This window comes from Taudactylus pleione, unplaced genomic scaffold, assembly GCF_031769625.1.
Source record: "Taudactylus pleione unplaced genomic scaffold, aTauple2 ptg000276l, whole genome shotgun sequence".
In the NCBI taxonomy this organism is placed as follows: Eukaryota; Metazoa; Chordata; class Amphibia; order Anura; family Myobatrachidae; genus Taudactylus; species Taudactylus pleione.
Genome location: NW_028284678.1, coordinates 1,530,336 through 1,554,984, shown reverse-complemented (window position 1 = coordinate 1,554,984; position 24,649 = coordinate 1,530,336). Strand labels below are relative to the sequence as shown.

Below are 24,649 nucleotides of genomic sequence, written 5' to 3'. Positions count from 1 at the left end.
AGGAGTATGCAACTTTTTTTTATTTTTTCACATTACTTTAAAAAGTGCTGCTTCTGCGAAGCCAGGACCATCAGTGAGATCTATGTGGCGGGGAGAAGGATGCTGGTTCTGTTATATTTGCATCAACAAGGGGATTTTTTTTTTAAATGGTTGCCTACTCCCTCTGCAAAACCTTGGTTGGTTTTTACTAGGGGTGAGCGGGTTCGGATTTCTGAAATCCGAACCCCCCCTAGCCCCCCCGATCCGAGTCCGATCCGAGTCAGGCTCGACTTTTCCCGCCTGACTCGGATCTGAAATCGAGGCAAAACGTCATCATCCCGCCTTCCGAGTCTCGCGGGTTTTGGATCCTATATAAGGTACCCGCGTCGGCGCCATTTTCTCACTCGGCTGTGGACAGTGAAGAGGGAGGGTGGGAGTTAGGGCTGTGTAGTGTAGTGTAGTGCTGCTGTTGTCCACTACTTCAAAGTCCATAGGGGCTGGCTGTGTTGTGCTGTGCTGCTGTTGTTAATAGGGGCTGTGTCCACTACTTCAAAGTCCATAGGGGCTGGCTGGACTGTGTTGTGCAGTCAGTTCTCCATAGGGGCTGTGTCCACTCCAAAGTCCTGTGCAGTGTCCCAGTCCTAAAGGAGTGCTGTAGTGTTGTCCAGGGGGTGCTCTGTCCATCAGGGGTGCTCCCCCCAAGTGCTAAAAAAATAATATATTTTCTGTGTTTGTGAATTGTGTGCGCAGTAGCCGCACGTGCATCAACAAAGTAGTGCCAAGCGTGCGCCTGTGTCATAAGTAAAGGGCCGGCTGGCTTGACCGTTAAAGGGTGCTGTAACCCCCGAAAGTACACTCCAGTCCAAACCAAAAAAAAATTATTTTCTGTGTTTGTGAATTGTGTGCGCAGTAGCCGCACGTGCATCAACAAAGTAGTGCCAAGCGTGCGCCTGTGTCATAAGTAAAGGGCCGGCTGGCTTGACCGTTAAAGGTGCTGTAACCCCCGAAAGTACACTCCAGTCCAAACCAAAAAAAAAATTATTTTCTGTGTTTGTGAATTGTGTGCGCAGTAGCCGCACGTGCATCAACAAAGTAGTGCCAAGCGTGCGCCTGTGTCATAAGTAAAGGGCCGGCTGGCTTGACCGTTAAGGGTGCTGTAACCCCCGAAAGTACACTCCAGTCCAAACCTAAAAAAAAATTATTTTCTGTGTTTGTGAATTGTGTGCGCAGTAGCCGCACGTGCATCAACAAAGTAGTGCCAAGCGTGCGCCTGTGTCATAAGTAAAGGGCCGGCTGGCTTGACCGTTAAAGGGTGCTGTAACCCCCGAAAGTACACTCCAGTCCAAACCAAAAAAAAATTATTTTCTGTGTTTGTGAATTGTGTGCGCAGTAGCCGCACGTGCATCAACAAAGTAGTGCCAAGAGTGCGCCTGTGTCATAAGTAAAGGGCCGGCTGGCTTGACCGTTAAAGGGTGCTGTAACCCACAAAGTACACTCCAGTCCAAACCAAAAAAAAAATTATTTTCTGTGTTTAGCCGCACGTATATATCAAATCGATATAACATAAATGGAGGACCAAACTTTCTCCGATAAAAATAAAATAGAGAAAAATCAAGAACCACTTCCTCCTAGTGCTGAAGCTGCTGCCACTAGTCATGACATAGACGATAACATGCCATCAACGTCGTCTGCCAAGGACGATGCCCAATGTCATAGTAGAGGGCACATACAATCCCAAATGGCAAAGTTCAGGAAAATGACCTTGAAAAAGACATTTAAATCAGCTGAAGAGAAACGTAAACTTGCCAATATGCCATTTACGACACGGAGTGGCAAGGAACGGCTAAGGTCGATCCCTAGTATGTTCATGACTAGTGGTTCAGCTTCACATGACGATGGAAGCACTCCTCCCACTAAAAAAATCAAAAGAGTTAAGCTGGCAAAAGCACAGCGAAGAACTGTGCTTTCTAAGAAGATATCACAAATCCCCAAGGAGAGTCCAAGTGTGGTGGTGGTTGCGATGCCTGACCTTCCCAGCACTGGATGGGAAGAGGTGGCTCTTTCCACCATTTGCACGCCCCCTGCAAGTGCTGAAAGGAGCACCCACAGTCCACTTGCTGATATGCAAATTGAAGATGTCACTGTTGAAGTACAACAGGATGAGGATACTGGTGTAGCTGGCGCTGAGGAGGAAGTTGGCGAGGAGGATTCTGATGGTGATGTGGTTTGTTTAAATCAGGCTCCGGGGGAGACAGTTGTTGTCCGTGGGATGAAAAAGCCCATCACGGTCATGCCTGGGCAGAAGACCAAACATTCCACCTCTTTGGTCTGGCAATATTTCTATCCAAATCCGGACAACAACTGTCTTGCCATATGTACCATATGTAAAGGTGAAATAAGTAGGGATAGGGACGTCAACCACCTAGGAACATCCTCCCTTATACGGCACCTGCAGCGCGTTCATAAAAAGTTACTGTCAAGTTCAGAAACTTTGGCTCAGACCGTAAGCAGTCCAGGGACACCTAAATCCCGTTGTCCTGTTGTATCCAAGCGCCTGCAAACCACACCGTCAACTCCCTCCTCGTCAATTTCCTCCTTAGTCAGGATCGGAAGTAGTCCTGCAGGCCATATCACTGGCATGACTGACTCTCCTATCCGGGATTCCTCCGGAGGATCCTGCATTGCTACGCCTACTGCTGCCGCTGCTGCTGTTGCTGCTGCTGGGAGTCGTTCATCATCCCAGAGAGGAAGTAGGAACACCACTACTTTTACTAAACAATTGACCCTCCAACAGTCCTTAGCGAGGAGGATGAAGTACGACAGCAGTCATCCTGAAGCAAAACGTATAACTGAGGCCTTGACTGCTATGTTGGTGTTAGACGTGCGTCCGGTATCCGCCATTAGTGCAGTGGGATTTAGACAATTGATGGAGGTAGTGTGTCCCCGGTTCCAAATCCCGTCTAGATTCCACTTCACTAGGCAGGCGATACCGAGACTGTACAGAAACGTCAGAAAAAGTGTCCTCAGTGTCCTGAAAAATGCCGTTGTACACAATGTCCACTTAACCACGGACATGTGGACAAGTGGAACAGGGCAGACTAAGGACTATATGACTGTGACAGCCCACTGGGTAGATGTATCACCTTACGCAGCAACAGCAGCAGCGTCACCAGTAGCAGCATCTCAGAAACGCCAGCTCGTTACAAGGCAGGCTACGCTGTGTATCACCGGTTTCAGTAAGAGGCACACCGCCGACAACCTCTTAGAGAAACTGAGGGAAATCATCGCCCAGTGGCTTACCCCACTTAGACTCTCCTGGGGATTTGTGATATCTGACAACGCCACCAATATTGTGCGGGCATTACATCTGGGCAAATTCCAGCACGTCCCATGTTTTGCTCACACAATAAACTTGGTGGTGCAGAATTTTCTGAAAAGCGACAGGGGCATGCAGGAGACGCTTTGGGTGGCCCGAAAAATTTCTGGCCACTTTCGCCATTCAGCGACTGCGTGCCGAAGACTGGAGCGCCAGCAAACACTCTTGAACCTGCCCCCCCCCATCACCTGAAGCAAGAGGTTGTGACGCGGTGGAACTCAACCCTCTATATGCTTCAGAGGATGGAGGAGCAGCAAAAGGCCATACAAGCCTATACATCCACCTATGACATAGGCAAAGGAGGGGGTATGCACCTGACTCAAGCGCAGTGGAGAATGATTTCCGTGTTGTGCAAGGTTCTTCAGCCCTTCGAACTTGCCACACGTGAAGTCAGTTCAGACACTGCCAGCTTGAGTCAGGTCATTCCCCTCATCAGGCTTTTGCAGAAGCAGCTGGAGAAAGTGAAGGAGGAGCTAAGACGGAGCGATTCCGCTCGGCATGTGGGACTTGTGGATGAAGCCCTTCATTCGCTTTGCCAGGATTCCAGGGTGGTCAATCTGTTGAAATCAGACCACTACATTTTGGCCACCGTGCTCGATCCTAGGTTTAAAGCCTATGTGGTGTCTCTCTTTCCGGCCGACACAAGCCTGCAGAGGTGCAAAGACCTGCTGGTGAACACACTGTCAGCTGAAGCGGAACGTGACACGTCAACGGCTCCTTCTTCATTTTCTCCCGCAACTGGGGCTGCCAGGAAAAAACTTAGGTATCCTAAGCAACCCGCTGGCGGTGATGCAGGGCAGGCAGGACCAAGTTTGGACATCTGGTCCGGACTGAAGGACCTGGCAACAATTTCTGACATGTCTACTGTCACTGCATATGATACTGTCACCATTGACAGAATGGTGGAGGATTACATCGGTGACAGCATCCAAGTAGGCATGTCAGACAGTCCATACCTGTACTGGCAGGAAAAAGAGGCAATTTGGAGGCCCCTGTACAAACTGGCTCTATTTTACCTGTGTTGCCCCCCCTCCAGTGTGTACTCCGAAAGAGTGTTTAGTGCAGCCGGGAACCTTGTCAGCGAAAGGCGTAGGAGGTTGCTTCCACAGAATGTGGAGAAGATGATGTTCATCAAAATGAATTATCAGCTCTTCCAGGGAGACCAGCCTCCAGAAGGTACAGAGGGACCTGTGGTGGTGGATTCAAGTGGGGACGAGTTAATACTTTGTGAGGATGAGGATGTACACACTGAAGAGGGTGAGGAATCGGTGGATGAGGAGGATGAGGATGACATCTTGCCTCCGTAGAGCCAGTTTGTGCAGGGACACATTAATTGCCAGCTTGTTTTGTGGGGGCCCAAACGAACCAATCATTTCAGCCACAGTTGTGTGGCAGACCCTGGCGCTGAAATGATTGATTTGTTAAAGTGTGCATGTCCTTTTTATACAACATAAGGGTGGGTGGGAGGGCCCAAGGACAATTCCATCTTGCACCTCTTTTTTTCTTTGCATTATGTACAGTTTGGGGCCTAGTTTTTCTAACTGCCATCCTGTCTGCCACTGCAGTGTCACTCCTAGATGGGTCACGTGTTTGTGCCGCCCACTCGTGTCGCTTAGCATAGTCATCCAGCTACCTCGGTGCAACCTTTTGGACATAAAAACACTATTGTGAGGTGTGAGGTGTTCAGAATAGACTGGAAATGAGTTGAAATTAAGGATATTGAGGTTAATAATAGCATAGGAGCAGAAAAACCTACAAATTCTGTGATTTTAGCTGTTTTTATGCTTTTTTTCAAAAAAATACAGATCCAAAACACAAAACCCAGAACCCAAAACACGGAAGGGTGGTTTTGGCAAAACCAATCCAGATCCAAAACACGAAGAAAGATCCAGATCCAAAACCAAAACACAAAACACGAAAAGTGGCCGGTGCACACCCCTAGTTTTTACTATATCAGAGAGACTAGGGTCACCATGCTCTTTCATGATGTGCTAACTACAGTAATTAATTCATCCTGATGTACTGTACTCACCTCGCCTCATTAGAGATGCTCTCCAAGTATCACTAAGCATACCTGATGGAGTGAAAGTAAAGATAGGTTACTACTTACAGAATGAACCAATTGGCTGTCCATTAAGGGACCACATTTGTGATACTCCAAATATATTTAGAGTAGGGGTGAGCGGGTTCGGATTTCTGAAATCCAAACCCCCCCGAGCCCCCCTTTTCCAAGGCCGATCCGAGTCAGGCTCGACTTTTCCCGCCTGACTTGGATCTGAAATCGAGGCAAAACGTCATCATCCCGCCTTCCGGGTCTCGCGGGTTTTGGATCCTATATAAGGTACCCACGTCGGCGCCATTTTCTCACTCGGCTGTGGACAGAGAAGAGGGAGGGTGGGAGTTAGGGCTGGCTGGGCTGTGTAGTGTAGTGTAGTGCAGAGTAGTGTTGTGCTGTGCTGTGCTGTGCTGCGCTGTGCTACGCTGTGCTGCTGATGTCCATAGAGGCTGTGTCCACTACTTCAAAGTCCATAGGGGCTGGCTGTGTTGTGCTGTGCTGCTGTTGTCAATAGGGGCTGTGTCCACTACTTCAAAGTCCTAAGGGGCTGGCTGGACTGTGTTGTGCAGTCAGTTGTCCATAGGGTCTGTGTCCACTCCAAAGTCCTGTGCAGTGTCCCAGTCCTAAAGGGGTGCTGTAGTGTTGTCCAGGGGGTGCTCTGTCCGTCAGGGGTGCTCCCCCCAAGTGCTAAAAAAAATAATATTTTTCCTGTGTTTGTGAATTGTGTGCGCAGTAGCCGTACGTGCATCAATAAAGTAGTGCCAAGCGTGCGCCTGTGTCATAAGTAAAGGGCCGGCTGGCTTGACCGTTAAAGGGTGCTGTAACCCCCAAAGTACACTCCAAACCAAATAAAAAAAATTTTTCTGTGTTTGTGAATTGTGTGCGCAGTAGCCGCACGTGCATCAACAAAGGAGCAGCGCCAAGCGTGCGCCTGTGTCCCATAAGTAAAGAGCTGGCTGCCTCATTTCTTAAAGGGTGGTGTGACCCACAAAGTGCACTACTCTCCAGCAAAAATCAAAAAATATTTTTTGTGTTTGTGTGCGCCTTAGCCGCACGTATATATCAAATCGATATAACATAAATGGAGGACCAAACTTTCTCCGATAAAAATAAAATAGAGAAAGATCAAGAACCACTTCCTCCTAGTGCTGAAGCTGCTGCCACTAGTCATGACATAGACGATAACATGCCATCAACGTCGTCTGCCAAGGACGATGCCCAATGTCATAGTAGAGGGCACATACAATCCCAAATGGCAAAGTTCAGGAAAATGACCTTGAAAAAAACATTTAAATCATCTGAAGAGAAACGTAAACTTGCCAATATGCCATTTACGACACGGAGTGGCAAGGAATGGCTTAGGTCTTTCCCTATGTTCATGACTAGTGGTTCAGCTTCACATGACGATGGAAGCCCTCCTCCCACTAAAAAAATCAAAAGAGTTAAGCTGGCAAAAGCACAGCGAAGAACTGTGCATTCTAAGAAGATATCACAAATCCCCAAGGAGAGTCCAAGTGTGGTGGTGGTTGTGATGTCTGACCTTCCCAGCACTGGACGGGAAGAGGTGGCTCTCTCCACCATTTGCACGCCCCCTGCAAGTGCTGAAAGGAGCACCCACAGTCCACTTGCTGATATGCATATTGAAGATGTCACTGTTGAAGTACAACAGAATGAGGATAATGGTGTAGCTGGCGCTGAGGAGGAAGTTGGCGAGGAGGATTCTGATGGTGATGTGGTTTGTTTAAATCAGGCTCCGGGGGAGACAGTTGTTGTCCATGGGATGAAAAAGCCCATCACGGTCATGCCTGGGCAGAAGACCAAACATTCCACCTCTTTGGTCTGGCAATATTTCTATCCAAATCCGGACAACAACTGTCTTGCCATATGTACCATATGTAAAGGTGAAATAAGTAGGGGTAGGGACGTTAACCACCTAGGAACATCCTCCCTTATACGGCACCTGCAGCGCATTCATAAAAAGTTACTGTCAAGTTCAGAAACTTTGGCTAAGACCGTAAGCAGTCCAGGGACACCTAAATCCCATTGTCCTGTTGTATCCAAGCGCCTGCAAACCACACCGTCAACTCCCTCCTCGTCAATTTCCTCCTTAGTCAGGATCGGAAGTAGTCCTGCAGGCCATGTCACTGGCATGACTGACTCTCCTATCCGGGATTCCTCCGGAGGATCCTGCATTGCTACGCCTCCTGCTGCCACTGCTGCTGTTGCTGCTGCTGGGAGTCGTTCATCATCCCAGAGAGGAAGTAGGAACACCACTACTTTTACTAAACAATTGACCCTCCAACAGTCCTTAGCGAGGAGGATGAAGTACGACAGCAGTCATCCTGAAGCAAAACGTATAACTGAGGCCTTGACTGCTATGTTGGTGTTAGACGTGCATCCGGTATCCGCCCTTAGTGCAGTGGGATTTAGAAAATTGATGGAGGTAGTGTGTCCCCGGTTCCAAATCCCGTCTAGATTCCACTTCACTTGGCAGGCGATACCGAGACTGTGCAGAAACGTCAGAAAAAGTGTCCTCAGTGTCCTGAAAAATGCCGTTGTACCCAATGTCCACTTAACCACGGACATGTGGACAAGTGGAACAGGGCAGACTAAGGACTATATGACTGTGACAGCCCACTGGGTAGATGTATCACCTTACGCAGCAACAGCAGCAGCGTCACCAGTAGCAGCATCTCAGAAACGCCAGCTCGTTCCAAGGCAGGCTACGCTGTGTATCACCGTTTTCAGTAAGAGGCACACCGCCGACAACCTCTTAGAGAAACTGAGGGAAATCATCGCCCAGTTGCTTACCCCACTTAGACTCTCCTGGGGATTTGTGATATCTGACAACGCCACCAATATTGTGCGGGCATTACATCTGGGCAAATTCCAGCACGTCCCATGTTTTGCTCACACAATAAACTTGGTGGTGCAGAATTTTCTGAAAAGCGACAGGGGCGTGCAGGGGACGCTTTGGGTGGCCCAAAACATTTCTTGCCACTTTCGCCATTCAGCGACTGCGTGCCGAAGACTGGAGCACCAGCAAACACTCTTGAACCTGCCCCCCCCATCACCTGAAGCAAGAGGTTGTGACGCGGTGGAACTCAACCCTCTATATGCTTCAGAGGATGGAGGAGCAGCAAAAGGCCATACAAGCCTATACATCCACCTATGACATAGGCAAAGGAGGGGGTATGCACCTGACTCAAGCGCAGTGGAGAATGATTTCCGTGTTGTGCAAGGTTCTCCAGCCCTTCGAACTTGCCACACGTGAAGTCAGTTCAGACACTGCCAGCTTGAGTCAGGTCATTCCCCTCATCAGGCTTTTGCAGAAGCAGCTGGAGAAAGTGAAGGAGGAGCTAAGACGGAGCGATTCTGCTCGGCATGTGGGACTTGTGGATGAAGCCCTTCATTCGCTTTGCCAGGATTCCAGGGTGGTCAATCTGTTGAAATCAAACCACTACATTTTGGCCACCGTGCTCGATCCTAGGTTTAAAGCCTATGTGGTGTCTCTCTTTCCGGCCGACACAAGCCTGCAGAGGTGCAAAGACCTGCTGGTGAACACACTGTCAGCTAAAGCGGAACGTGACACGTCAACAGCTCCTTCTTCATTTTCTCCCGCAACTGGGGCTGCCAGGAAAAAACTTAGCTATCCTTATTAACCCGCTGGCGGTGATGCAGGGCAGGCAGGACAAAGTTTGGACATCTGGTCCGGACTGAAGGACCTGGCAACAATTTCTGACATGTCTACTGTCACTGCATATGATACTGTCACCATTGACAGAATGGTGGAGATTACATCAGTGACAGCATCCAAGTAGGCATGTCAGACAGTCCATACCTGTACTGGCAGGAAAAAGAGGCAATTTGGAGGCCCCTGTACAAACTGGCTCTATTTTACCTGAGTTGCCCCCCCTCCAGTGTGTACTCCAAAAGAGTGTTTAGTGCAGCCGGGAACCTTGTCAGCGAAAGGCGTAGGAGGTTGCTTTCACAAAATGTGGAGAAGATGATGTTCATCAAAATGAATTATCAACTCTTCCAGGGAGACCAGCCTCCAGAACGTACAGAGGGACATGTGGTGGTGGATTCCAGTGGGGACGAGTTAATACTCTGTGAGGATGAGGATGTACACAACACTGAAGAGGGTGAGGTATCGGTGGATGAGGAGGATGATGACGACATCTTGCCTCCGTAGAGCTAGTTTGTGCAGGGACAGATTAATTGCCAGCTTGTTTTGTGGGGGCCCAAACAAACCAATAATTTCAGCCACAGTCATGTGGCAGACCCTGGCGCTGAAATGATTGCTTTGTTAAAGTGTGCATGTCCTGTTTATACAACATAAGGGTGGGTGGGAGGGCCCAAGGACAATTCCATCTTGCACCTCTTTTTTTTCTTTGCATTATGTACAGTTTGGGGCCTAGTTTTTCAAACTGCCATCCTGTCTGCCACTGCAGTGTCACTCCTAGATGGGTCACGTGTTTGTGCCGCCCACTCGTGTTGCTTAGCATAGTCATCCAGCTACCTCGGTGCAACCTTTTGGACATAAAAACACTATTGTGAGGTGTGAGGTGTACAGAATAGACTGGAAATTAGTGGAAATTAAGGTTATTGAGGTTAATAACAGCATAGGAGCAGAAAAACCAACACATTCTGTGATTTTAGCTGTTTTTATGCTTTTTTTTCAAAAAAATACAGATCCAAAACACAAAACCCAGAACCCAAAACACGGAAGGGTGGTTTTGGCAAAACCAATCCAGATCCAAAACACGAAGAAAGATCCAGATCCAAAACCAAAACACAAAACATGAAAAGGGGCCGGTGCACACCCCTAATTTAGAGTGACCTGGTTCAGGCAGGATATTAGGAATCGGTTTCTTGCTCTGCCACCAATGCACAGTGCACAGGGCCGGATTGATGGCCACATGGGCCTGGAGCTGAACATGACCAAAGGGCCTATTATGAGAAGTAGAGGAGGCGTGGCCAGTGCCATGTGGGCGTGTACCCCCTATACTCTCTGCTCCAATGTCTCCCTAAATATGTAAAAGTAAAAAAATCCTTCATTTTGTGAGGTAAATAGAAATACAATTTAACTACTTATGATTTATGGCTGATCGTGTGGAGAGCAGATGGCCAGTCAGCATCATGTTGTCATGACAATGGGCCTATTTTTATGTGGAGGCCTGGAGCTGTAGCTCCATCCGCCCCATTGTTAATCTGGCCCTGACAGTGCAGTAGTTATTACTCTTTTCCACACCACAACAGAGAGGCAAGGACTCCCTCCCGCAGACACAGTAAATGCACAGCCAGGGAAAGGTATAAGAATATATTATTTGGAATGAACACTTAAATATTTCTGGACTCTCAAAAATTATAAAGATGCAGTAGAACAGCAACTTTTTATAGTAATAATTATAAAACAATAACATTTTTAATTTATAGGAGAATGACACTGAGATAAAAGTTATTTAACACAACTCAATTGTATTAACACAACAAATCTGAATGTAGAGGTAAATCTCATCACACAAATAACACTATAAATGTGTATTCTTCAATACACTTAGCACTAACTTGAATAACTGTTTTACTTAACCCATGGGAAGATTGCTTCAGTACTACAAACCCAACATTAGCTATGCAGTTGCACTGGTAGCTATCATCAAACGTACAGCACTATCACACTGGCACCCCAATCGGTTGTGTCCCCTTTTGTAGCCATCCTGGACACTGGTGCAAATTACTTTAAATAGGTCTCTTGATCATCAGCAGGCCAGGCTACATTTGAATTAAGCTGAGTGCACTGGTGGGGCCCTTTAACAACAAAATGGACACAGTTCTGTTATTGCAGCGCTGTTACTAGCTTCTGACAATTAGGGGTATATTTACTAAAGTGCAGGTTTTTAGAAGTGATGATTTTGCCAATAGCAACCAATCAGATTCTACTTAATGTTTATTTAGCACCTTCTAGAAGATAATAGATAGAATCTGATTGGTTGATATAGGCAACATCTCCACTTCTAAAACCCCACATTTTAGTAAATATACCCCTTAATGTTTGTTGCAATATGGCAATATGGTGGCTAGTAAATTCTGATACACTAGTATTATTTCATCACTTTTGATGAGCAGAGACTGTATGTGACTTCTCTCAGATGAGACACAGCAGACACTTGACTCTGTTTTGGTACCACAGGTCCCAGACTATGGACCTCATTCAGAGTCGGTCGAAGCGGCCGCACGGTCGTACGGAAAAAGGGGCCGGATATTCAAATGATTCCCTCGCAAGTTGCGTCCCTAAGTTCGGATCGGTAGTTGGCCGACCAAGGGGAGGAAGCGGTCGGAAGACAAAAAAATACGCCCCCTTCTCATACGCATTGCACATCATCTCCGGGCATATAAGGATTAATCGAGACCATCGGGAACCATCGGCACTGGTCGTAGAGCTTAAGGTTGACCATACCCTCTCTTAAGCTCTACGATCATGTCAGTGTAAAAACCTCCCATGTCACATGTGCCATGACGCTACTTTGTTAATTATGCACTCCCATAAACCGTATGCACTCCCATAAAACGCCATTCGCATAATTAGGCACGCCTGCGTTCGGATTTCCACTCCCCCGTTTTCAAGCATCTTCCCCTGTTACCACCCACAAACGCCTCCATCTGTCACTCAAACTACCGACCTGGCTGTGCTCAAGGAGAGAGAAATTTCTGATCGTAGCGGCTAGTTTGCGCACGCGCATTGCGAACTTTACGCATGCTCAGTATAGCGAACATCGGTGGCGTACGACCATGCGGCCGATTCGACTGACTCTGAATGAGGTCCTATTTCTCAGCAGCTTGTCTCTTGTGGCTGTAGAAGATTACAAAGTCTCTGCCTCTATCTCTTTTAAACACACACTCTGCAGCAACTCACTTTGTGTTTCTCAGCAGTCTCTATTAGCAGCTTTCCTCTGTTTTAGCAGACTGTGTAGATCTGGAACTTTCCTCTGAACACACTCAATCAGTCCAGCTCTAATGGGGTAGGATGGCCATGGACCATCGACAAGTAAGACCCATCAATTCTTATCTACCAATGGCTGATGGTTTCACCATCGATGTTAGAGATCCAATGACTCTCTGCAATCGCTAGCTAACTGGTAAATTATGTTTATTTTCTCTTTCCCGATGGCACTGAGCTGAGCTCTGAGTCCCAGCAGACCGCTAAGACCCACCCCCCATGCTGATTGTCCCGCGGCCCACCAGGCCACCCAGCAGCGGTGGCCATCGAAGGATACAAACCATCAATGGTTCACTGTAGATGGTTTGTGCTATTGATGGTGATAACCAATGGGACCATCGCGGGGCAGACCACTGATGATCGTCCCTATAATGGGGTCCTTTCAGTACCTCTCAGTGGTTTCTTCTCTATTTTGCTTTCAGTCGCTTCACCCTTGCTTGAGTCTCTCATCTAACTGACTCTCCTCCATTCAACTGTCATTTATGTACCTGATTTTTTTTTTAAGCTCCTGCAATGCATTCTGGGGAGTGTAGTTTATTACAGTCATGGCTCACTGCGGTCTCAGTAGCCGTGGCCATATCGTGTACCAGTGAAAGCGAAAACCAGTGAAAGCAATACAACTGAAACTCCCATCATCCTCTACTAGATGCTAATGTCTTTCTTTTTTTCAGTTATTAAATGCCAGAGTCCAACGCTCTTATCATAAAATGGGGAGGGGGGGGACATAGAATCACCACTACACCGATACATGGTGTAAAACTGATGCAAAGAGAGTACATACTGTACAAACCCTTTAAAAGATTTTAATGTACGCAGTCAATTGTTAACATGTTGGTTCTACATGAAATCTCTGCATCTTAGTTTTCTCTCATGCATCTCAGTATTTGTTACTAAAATAAATATAAATGAAATAGGTACATGTTTAAAAATATACTTTACCTGTCATGCCCAATTAAAAGTGTAACAATGCAATGTCATTTTGTTTATACATAACATTTGTATTATACAGTCAGGTCCATAAATATTGGAACATTGACAGAATTTTCATATTTTGGCCTCTATTCACCACCACAATGGCTTTGAAATGAAACAAACAAGATGTGCTTTAACTGCAGACTTTCAGATTTAATTTGAGGGTAATTACATCCAAATCAGGTGAACGGTGTAGGAATTACAATGGTTTCTATATGTGCCTCCCACTTTTTAAGGGGCCAAAAGTAATGGGACAAACGAAACAATCCTAAATCTAACTCTCACTTTTTAATACTTTGCTGCAAATCCTTTGCAGGCAATTACAGCCTGAAGTCTGGAACGAATAGACATCACCAGACGCTGGGTTTCATCCCTGGTGATGCTCTGCCAGGCCTCTACTGCAAATGTCTTCAGTTCCTGCTTGTTCTTGGGGCATTTTCCCTTCAGTTTTGTCGTCATCAAGTGAAATGCATGCTCAATTGGATTCATGTCAGGGGATTGACTTGGCCATTGCATAACATTCCACTTTTTAGCCTTAAAAAACTCTTTGGTTGCTTTTGCAGTATGCTTCGGGTCATTGTCCATCTGCACTGTGAAGCGCCGTCCAATGAGTTCTGAAGCATTTGACTGAATATGAGCATATAATATTGCCCGAAACACTTCAGAATTCATTCTGCTTCCTTTGTCAGCAGTCACATCATCAATAAATACAAGGGAACCAGTTCCATTGGCAGCCATACATGCCCACGCCATGACACTACCACCACCATGCTTCACTGGTGAGATGGTGTGTTTTGGATCATAAGCAGTTCCTTTCCTTCTCCATACTCTTCTCTTCCCATCACTCTGGTACAAGTTGATATTTGTCTCATCTGTCCATAGGATATTGTTCCAGAACTGTAATGACTTTTTTAGATGTTGTTTGGCAAACTCTAATCTGGTCTTCCTGTTTTTGTTGCTCACCAATGGTTTACATCTTGTGGTGAACCCTCTATATTCACTCTTGTGAAGTCTTCTCTTGATTGTTGACTTTGACACATATTCACCTACCTCCTAGAGAGTGTTCTTGATTTGGCCAACTGTTGTGAAGGGGTTTTTCTTCACCAGGGAAATAATTTTTCTGTCATCCACCACAATTGTTTTCCATGGTCTTCTGGGTCTTTTGGTGTTGTTGAGCTCTCCGGTGCGTTCTTTCTTTTTAAGAATGTTCCAAACAGTTGATTTGGCCATGCCTAATGTTTTTGCTATCTCTCTGATGGGTTTGTTTTGATTTTTCAGCCTAATGATGGCTTGCTTCACTGATAGTGACAGCTCTTTGGATCTAATATTGAGAGTCGACAGCAACTGATTCCAAATGCAAATGTCACACCTAGAATCAATTCCAGACCTTTTACCTGCTTAATTGATAATAAAATAAAGAGGGAATAGCCCACACCTGTCCATGAAATAGCTTTTGAGTTGATAGTCCGATTACTTTTGGCCCCTTAAAAAGTGGGAGGCACATATAGAAACCATTGTATTTCCTACACGGTTCACCTGATTTGGATGTAATTACCCTCAAATTAAATCTGAAAGTCTGCAGTTAAAGCACATCTTGTTTGTTTTTTTTCAAAGCCATTGTGGTGGTGAATAGAGGCCAAAATATGAAAATTCTGTCAATGTCCCAATATTTATGCACCCGACTGTATATCTACAGTCATTTGAAAGGATCACATAGCATTATATTGATTTAGTTGTTTTATGTTGACTTATTAAAAGTAAAAGTGAATGCAGTATATATATCTATATTGGTAACAAGTTACCAAGTCGGAATCTGTGGCTATGATTTTGCATTCTGTCTCCCAGTCAGAATAGTTCAAAGGCCAAGCCAAAAAAAAAAAGCCATATTTCAGCAAATAGTTTTGTGGACGCTGGTTTATTACTGTTGCGCTGTGTGAAGCTGGGATTAGTTTTCATGCCTGATATACACAACATTCATAGTGTCAAAAGGTCACACAAATCTCTCTGCCTGCCTCGTTGATTTGTTTCAGCAGAAAATGCAACTCTGTTCAGCACTTTATTCATATGTCCTGGACATCTATTCTAATGTTTCCAGTACAATGCAGCTTAGGTAGAGGCTAAATGTCCTCCATACAGACTTTGAGTTTCGCTCTTTTTTTCCTGTCTATGCTGTAACGTTCAGCAGCACATTTCTACATTTAAACTTTTGCAGAATTCATTGTCTTAGGGCCTTATTCAGCATGGAATGCAGCTGCTTATACGCACGTAATCAGCCGATTGTTGTGAGCGTGCGTGAACTGCCGCTGTGATCAGGACTGCGATTGCAGAGGCTACGCAGACCCAGGGCAGAGTGATTGACAGGAAATGCCATTTGTGGGTGGTGACGGGGGGGATGATCGGGTGAACGCAGGCGTTCCAGTGCGTTTCAACGCCGTTGCATAAATTATCCACTGCGATACCAGATGCCGCATGAGGCCACATAGCATGTGCAGAAGTAAGCAATTACTGAGTGAGGTCTGACCTGCCTTAACTGTGCGTATGGGTCTAACGATACTCGATGTTACTGATTATTTAGCTATGTTGTCAAAGTTTACGGATGTAAGGGGAAGTGAGATTCCTTATGATAGGCAGCGATCGCAATGCGAATGCAAACATTTACATATCACCGCTGATATTAGCAACTGCGCTGCATGGGTATAACCAGAATAGCGATCCTTGCTGAATCAGGCCCTTAGAGAAGAGCTGGGATGGTGACACTGCTGTGTGTTATGTCTGGGGTGGGCCTGGGAACACATAAGGCCGCAATGCATAGAGTTTGCTGTGAAATGTGTTACACTGTGAACATTGGGCGTAACACTTTTAAAGTCTGCTCTTCTTTAATGCTCTCCATTGATTAATGGGAAGTATACATTTTCAAAGAAAATTCTAACTTTATATAACATGGTTTCCTGATTTCTAATTGTTATTGTTTGTTGTACATCTATCTGTCTGCCAACAGATTACATACAACCAGTGTGCTTGCCAGACAGCCAACAAGCATTTCCATCAGGATTAAACTGTTCCATTGCTGGGTGGGGACGCTTGGAAAGCCAAGGTAAATACTGTAACTGTATATTATGGAAATGTCCCAACTGACCCTTTAAAGGAGCTGTTCACCTTGAATTAGCAGTAAGCCACTGGTTCGTACGTACATACCCTCCATCAACTTTTGTTAAAGAAATTTATTGTATACAGGAATACAAACAACACATCTCTCTGACAAATAATGATCCCTTTTATGAAGCATAAAATAGGCTTAGCACAAAATCCACTTTGGTGGTGATGCCATGAGCCTCAATTGGTGCATTTTCTCCTAAAGCTCCACCAAAGAGCATTAGACTGTAACGGCCAGTGGGAAACATTATTCCGAATTAGGACATTGCTTCCAAAGTAAGCGATTCTTCCATGATGCAGTTGTGTAACACTTTGCCATGGTGCAGAATCGTTTACAGATCTTTTATGGCTGGTTTAAACATAAAAAAAAAAAAAATCATCTAAAAATTTATTTTATTATTTAACTTCATTCAATTAGTTTTAGTATATAATTAGACACTTTTGTTAAGAAAATATAACTTTTTAAATCCAAAGTGCTGCCTTGGCAAAGTGATTCCCCAGTTCTTATTAGCTATAGCCCAATTAGGTGCAATATTCAACTTCAATTAAACTATAAGAAACAATCACGATGTTACTGGGGATGGGGTGTGACTGTGCCATCTCAGGAGGCATAGTTAGGACTCGACAACAAGACAATGTACTTTCGTATAATTTCATGTATACTCAGAAGATGCCTCCTCTTATGAGAGCAGAGAGGAAGGCCAGGGAAGCAACATAGGGCCCTTGCCCAAATTTTGCTATGTGGGCCGGCAATCTACTGTTTGAAGAGTCACTACTTTTAAGTAAAGAGCAGCTGCACAATAAGTTTCCTAAAGTTGTGCATGTACAGTACATAGCATTGCTTACATTGTATTCTTATTCGCTATGTTTTAGAAGTTGATATTTATTGAAAAGAAGTTAAAATGCCCACAAATATTAATGTCAGTAAACATGACATGATGTATATCATAGTGCCCCAGAAGCCGCGGGGACGGTATTGTGAGTCAAATGTGCAAATCCACGTGTTCAGCAGCAAAAGAACCCTGGAATATATATTTAAATCTAGGCAGCTATGGGGCCCCATGTTATAACAAGCCTTGGGGAGAGATAAATTGGATGAAGATAAAGTACTAACCAATCAGCTCCTAACTGTCACTTTACAGGCTGCGTCTGAAAAGTGGTTGGTACTTTATCTCTCTCCATTTTATCTCTCTCAAAGGCTTAGTACATAGTGCCCTTAGTTACATAAGTATCTACAGTACATACTATGGTGGATGATTCAGAATCTGATAAGACTGGATCTAGAAAGGAAATGTTTTACTGTAGTTCCATTTGATATGTATCGTATAGTAAAGACCCAATACATTTTGATCTAATTATTACTAATACCAATTTTACACCTAAAATCCGGGTCTGACCCAGAGGTTGGAACAGGGTTCCAATCCGGATCAGACCCGGAATTTAGCTGGCGCCGACCCAGGATGTTCCTCAGCCGGCACCGTTCACACCGGAGCCGGGTCTGCATAGACCCGGCTTTTCCGGCGTTGAAGTGGACGCTTGGAGGTGACGTCATCTCCAAGCACCACTGAGACCGGCCAATCGGCAAGCATGAGGCACGATCCAGGTCACCGTGACCCGGATCGCCCCGTTTACACTGCAGGGTTATTCCCGTCTTAAACCCTGGAAGTTACCTGGGTTGGATTACCATCTCACTCGCCCTGGCAATCCAACCCCTTCCCCTTTTACACCAAGGAGCTGCCCGGGTTAACCCTGCACTAACCCGGATTTTAGCTCTGGTGTAAAATGGGTATACTAAGTCAGTTAGCTTTACGGCCAAATACTGCAGATACTGGGACAACTGTTAGATATCAGCAGCAATATTGCACTATGTATGGCCAGCGTCTGTATATATAACATCATTAACGTTCTAGAAGAATTATGCCAGGAGCTAAAATAGCTTATGTTCATTTTGTCTATTTATTTCATAACTACCGTGAACATCTGTGCATTCATTTTATGTGTTCTTGACAGTTACAGTAAAATGAAATGAACATTTGTAGAGTTATAAGGCTACAGGAGAGGTGAGCAGGGCTTCCTGCAATGCAGCAGATACAGTACACAGCCACTGTCCTCATCATATTTCCTCCTACTATGACTGCAAACATTTCTAGTCAATAAAAAACAAAGTAAAAAAAAAACCTCCTTCCACTAACAGTCTCATCAACATGGCAATCGGGTTTATTATGCTGTATTTCTAAATCAAAATTTATGTGATGAAATAATTTTAATAACCCTATAAACCAGCACTGTTTATGGCATCCATGATAATAAAATGCTAGTAATTACTGACCTGCTTTTGCAATCAGGCCACCAATTTAAATTCACAACTGCTGGGAAATGCTGATTCAATGGAAACGGACGGCTTGAAATGAAATGATCAGCATTGCCTGCAATGTAACATGTGACTAGTCCCCCTGCCCTGTCTCTTTAGAGCCCAGAAAGTCATGTTTAACTGTTTTATTGCTGATCATGGCTGCATTTCTCCAGGTGCCATTCCAACCATACTGCAAGAAGCAAACATTCCACTGATATCCAGTGAGAAATGTCAGCAGCAAATGCCAGAGTACAACATAACCAACAGTATGGTGTGTGCGGGATATGAAGAAGGAGGAATAGACACCTGCCAGGTACAGTGTTGTTATAATATGGTACTATAAAATAATAATGCAATTATAGCACACCTAGTATTAATAATGCATAAGGTTTATTTTGATTAAAGGGAAACTAAAGCATAAAGATTTTTATACTGTATGTCTAAGTTTCCTTAGATCGGCTGTATTAATTTGCAGGCAAAACTGGTATCTGCCTAGGGCAGCGTAATACTAGCGTATCCTCCTCACAAATTTTCTGGAGTACTTCTGAGAGAAGAGGTCACCCTCCCACATTCCGCTCACTTACAACATCATACTAGCTTACCCACTCAGAACACTGCGGAGACTCCCTAATTTAGGGAATCGGTATGTTTAGCCGCCGGATCAAGTACGGCAGCCCGGTGGGTCGAAATCCCCACACCTCGAAGTAAGTACCCTAACCCTCACCCCCCCATGGGTGCCTATTCCTAACCCCCCCCTCCCCGCACCCTAAACCTAACCCTCCTGGGGTGGTGCCTAGCCCTAACCTCCCCCCTAGTGCCTAACCAATACCCCCCTTCCCCTAGCCTAACCCTAACCTTCCCTGGGGGGTGCCTAACCCTAAGTCTCCCCAAGGCTCCCTAACCCCCAATCAGGGCCGAAACTAGGATATCGGTCACCCGGTGCAAGGCAGTAATTTTGCGCCCCCTCCCTTCCCGTACCTGGATTTTGTCCTTGCTCATCCATAACGCAGTGCAGTAGTCAGACGTCCCTGGTATAGTGACTTACATTATTCCACACACCATAATGCCCATTACACATTATGCAACACACTGTAATGCCTATTACCAAAGTGCCACTAACATATTTGCACCTGACACCATTTTATGCCCCACAGTAAGGCTTCTAATTACTTTAAATTTACCTGCTCGTTGTCACCAGGGGTTCCATGCTTGTTGTCAGGGGTTTTATGCTCATTACCAGGGGTTCCATGCTTGTTGCCAGGGGGTTTTAAAGCTCGTTGCCAGGGGGTTTTACGGGAGAAGATGCAGCTTTCTGCATCTTCTCCCAGCAGCTGCACTGGCCTAACAGACACTACAGGTCCAGTAGGACCTCTAGCATCTGTCTCCTCCTTGGCGGCGGCCATTTTTGGAGGGGCGTTTTCAGCAGAGCCCATGCGGACGGCTAGTCCGCATGGAATCTGCAGACCCCAAATCACAACGCACTACAAGACTACGCAGGTTGTGCAGGGGCTGAGTCAGCCCTTTTTCACCCCCTACATTCCAACATCCGGTGCACATGCACCTCTAGCCCCCCCCTAGTTACGGCCCTGCCCCAATCTCCGGGCTAAGTGTATACTTACCCAGCAGAGAGGACGAATCGGGCCGGTGTCCTCAGCGTTCCAGCTTTGGGATTAACATAGGCGTAGGCATTTCGACGCCAATGTTAAATCCCTTGCCAGGATTACGCTAATGGGATTGAGACAATGTGGCCGCCGGTCTCATAACTACATCCCCTAATTTGGGGGGGTATCGCCATCTCCCAAAATTCTCAGGAGATTCCCAAATTTTGGTGAATGAAACTAGGGGTGAGCGGGTTCGGATTTCTGAAATCCGAACCCCCCCGAGCCCCCCCGATCCGAGGCCGATCCGAGTAAGGCTCGACTTTTCCCGCCTGACTCGGATCTGAAATCGAGGCAAAATGTCATCATCCCGCCTTCCGGGTCTCGCGGATTTTGGATCCTATATAAGGTACCCGCGTCGGCTCCATTTTCTCACTCAGCTGTGGACAGTGAAGAGGGAGGGTGGGAGTTAGGGCTGGCTGGGCTGTGTAGTGTAGTGTAGTGTAGTGCAGAGTAGTGTTGTGCTGTGCTGTGCTGCGCTGTGCTGCTGTTGTCCATAGGGGCTGTGTCCACTACTTCAAAGTCCATAGGGGCTGGCTGGACTGTATTGTGCAGTCTGATGTCCATAGGGGCTGTGTCCACTCCAAAGTCCTGTGCAGTGTCCCAGTCCTAAAGAGGTGCTGTGTGTTGTCCAGGGGGTGCTCTGTCCGTCAGGGGTGCTCCCCCCAAGTGCTAAAAAAATATATATTTTTTCTGTGTTTGTGAATTGTGTGCACTGTGGCAGCACATGCATCAACAAAGGAGCAGCGCCAAGCGTGCGCCTGTATCATAAGTAAAGGGCCGGCTGGCTTGACCGTTAAAGGGTGCTGTAACCCCCAAAGTACACTCCAAACCAAATAAAAAAATATTTTCTGTGTTTGTGAATTGTGTGCGCAGTAGCCGCACGTGCATCAACAAAGTAGTGCCAAACGTGCGCCTGTGTCATAAGTAAAGGGCCGGCTGGCTTGACCGTTAAAGGGTGCTGTAACCCCCAAAGTACACTCCAAACCAAATAAAAAAATATTTTCTGTGTTTGTGAATTGTGTGCGCAGTAGCCGCACATGCATCAACAAAGTAGTGCCAAGCGTGCGCCTGTGTCATAAGTAAAGGGCCGGCTGGCTTGACCATTAAAGGGTGCTGTAACCCCCAAAGTACACTCCAATCCAAATTAAAAAAAAATTTCTGTGTTTGTGAATTGTGTGCGCAGTAGCCACACGTGCATCAACAAAGTAGTGCCAAGCGTGCGCCTGTGTCATAAGTAAAGGGCCAGCTGGCTTTACCGTTAAAGGGTGCTGTAACCCCCAAAGTACACTCCAAACAAAATAAAAAAATATTTTCTGTGTTTGTGAATTGTGTGCGCAGTAGCCGCACGTGCATCAACAAAGGAGCAGCGCCAAGCGTGCGCCTGTATCATAAGTAAAGGGCCAGCTGGCTTGACCGTTAAAGGGTGCTGTAACCCCCAAAGGGCACTCCAAACAAAACAAAAAAATATTTTCTGTGTTTGTGAATTGTGTGCGCAGTAGCCGCACGTGCATCAACAAAGTAGTGCCAAGCGTGCGCCTGTATCATAAGTAAAGGGCCAGCTGGCTTGACCATTAAAGGGTGCTGTAACCCCCAAAGTACACTCAAAACAAAATAAAAAAATATTTTCTGTGTTTGTGAATTGTGTGTGCAGTAGCCGCACGTGCATCAACAAAGTAGTGCCAAGCGTGCGCCTGTGTCACAAGTAAAAGGCCGGCTGGCTTGACCGTTAAAGGGTGCTGTAACCCCCAAAGTACACTCCAATCCAAATAAAAAAATATTTTCTGTGTTTGTGAATTGTGTGCGCAGTAGCCACACGTGCATCAACAAAGTAGTGCCAAGCGTGCGCCTGTGTCATAAGTAAAGGGCCAGCTGGCTTTACCGTTAAAGGGTGCTGTAACCCCCAAAGTACACTCCAAACAAAATAAAAAAATATTTTCTGTGTTTGTGAATTGTGTGCGCAGTAGCCGCACGTGCATCAACAAAGGAGCAGCGCCAAGCGTGCGCCTGTATCATAAGTAAAGGGCCAGCTGGCTTGACCGTTAAAGGGTGCTGTAACCCCCAAAGGGCACTCCAAACAAAACAAAAAAATATTTTCTGTGTTTGTGAATTGTGTGCGCAGTAGCCGCACGTGCATCAACAAAGTAGTGCCAAGCGTGCGCCTGTATCATAAGTAAAGGGCCAGCTGGCTTGACCATTAAAGGGTGCTGTAACCCCCAAAGTACACTCAAAACAAAATAAAAAAATATTTTCTGTGTTTGTGAATTGTGTGTGCAGTAGCCGCACGTGCATCAACAAAGTAGTGCCAAGCGTGCGCCTGTGTCACAAGTAAAAGGCCAGCTGGCTTGACCGTTAAAGGGTGCTGTAACCCCCAAAGTACACTCCAATCCAAATAAAAAAATATTTTCTGTGTTTGTGAATTGTGTGCGCAGTAGCCACACGTGCATCAACAAAGTAGTGCTAAGCGTGCGCCTGTGTCATAAGTAAAGGGCCAGCTGGCTTTACCGTTAAAGGGTGCTGTAACCCCCAAAGTACACTCCAAACAAAATAAAAAAATACTTTCTGTGTTTGTGAATTGTGTGCGCAGTAGCCGCACGTGCATCAACAAAGTAGTGCCAAGCGTGCGCCTGTGTCATAAATAAAGGGCCGGCTGGCTTGACCGTTAAAGGGTGCTGTAACCCCCAAAGTACACTCCAAACAAAATAAAAAAGTATTTTCTGTGTTTGTGAATTGTGTGCACTGTGGCTGCACGTGCATCAACAAAGGAGCAGCGCCAAGCGTGCGCCTGTGTCCCATAAGTAAAGAGCCGGCTGGCTCATTTCTTAAAGGGTGGTGTGACCCACAAAGTGCACTACTCTCCAGCAAAAATATAAAAATATTTTCTGTGTTTGTGTGCGCCTTAGCCGCACGTATATATCAAATCAATATAACATAAATGGAGGACCAAACTTTCTCCGATAAAAATAAAATAGGGAAAGATCAAGAACCACTTCCTCCTAGTGCTGAAGCTGCTGCCACTAGTCATGACATAGACAATAACATGCCATCAACGTCGTCTGCCAAAGCCGATGCCCAATGTCATAGTAGAGGGCACATACAATCCCAAATGACAAAGTTCAGTAAAATGACCTTGAAAAAAACATTTAAATCATCTGAAGAGAAACGTAAACTTGCCAATATGCCATTTACGACACGGAGTGGCAAGGAATGGCTAAGGTCTTTCCCTATGTTCATGACTAGTGGTTCAGCTTCACATGACGATGGAAGCCCTCCTCCCACTAAAAATATCAAACGAGTTAAGCTGGCAAAAGCACAGTGAAGAACTGTGCGTTCTAAGAAGATATCACAAATCCCCAAGGAGAGTCCAAGTGTGGTGGTGGTTGCGATGCCTGACCTTCCCAGCACTGGACGGGAAGAGGTGGCTCTTTCCACCATTTGTACGCCCCCTGCAAGTGCTGAAAGGAGCACCCACAGTCCACTTGCTGATATGCAAATTGAAGATGTCACTGTTGATGTACAACAGGATGAGGATACTGGTGTAGCTGGCGCTGAGGAGGAAGTTGGCGAGGAGGATTCTGATGGTGATGTGGTTTGTTTAAATCAGGCTGCGGGGGAGACAGTTGTTGTCCGTGGGATGAAAAAGCCCATCACGGTCATGCCTAGGCAGAAGACCAAACATTCCACCTCTTTGGTCTGGCAATATTTCTATCCAAATCCGGACAACAACTGTCTTGCCATATGTACCATATGTAAAGGTGAAATAAGTAGGGGTAGGGATGTTAACCACCTAGGAACATCCTCCCTTATACGTCACCTGCAGCGCGTTCATAAAAAGTTACTGTCAAGTTCAGAAACTTTGGCTAAGACTGTAAGCAGTCCCGGGACACCTAAATCCCTTTTTCCTGTTTTATCCAAGGAATCGGTGGATGAGGAGGATGAGGACGACATCTTGCCTCCGTAGAGCCAGTTTGTGCAGGGACACATTAATTGCCAGCTTGTTTTGTGGGGGCCCAAACAAACCAATCATTTCAGCCACAGTAATGTGGCAGACCCTGGCGCTGAAATGATTGGTTTGTTAAAGTGTGCATGTCCTATTTATACA

General features: G+C 45.9%; 1 protein-coding gene across 1 annotated transcript in view; it reads left to right on the top strand.

Annotated features, from left to right (window-relative positions):
• TMPRSS15 (transmembrane serine protease 15) overlaps nt 1–24,649 on the top strand; it is a 441,506-nt gene that overhangs the window by 377,839 nt on the left and 39,018 nt on the right. The window contains exons 25-26 of the mRNA XM_088481702.1: nt 16,382–16,477; nt 19,063–19,202. Of these exons, the coding sequence (XP_088337828.1) occupies nt 16,382–16,477; nt 19,063–19,202 (236 nt within the window). The remainder of the gene's footprint in view (nt 1–16,381; nt 16,478–19,062; nt 19,203–24,649) is intronic.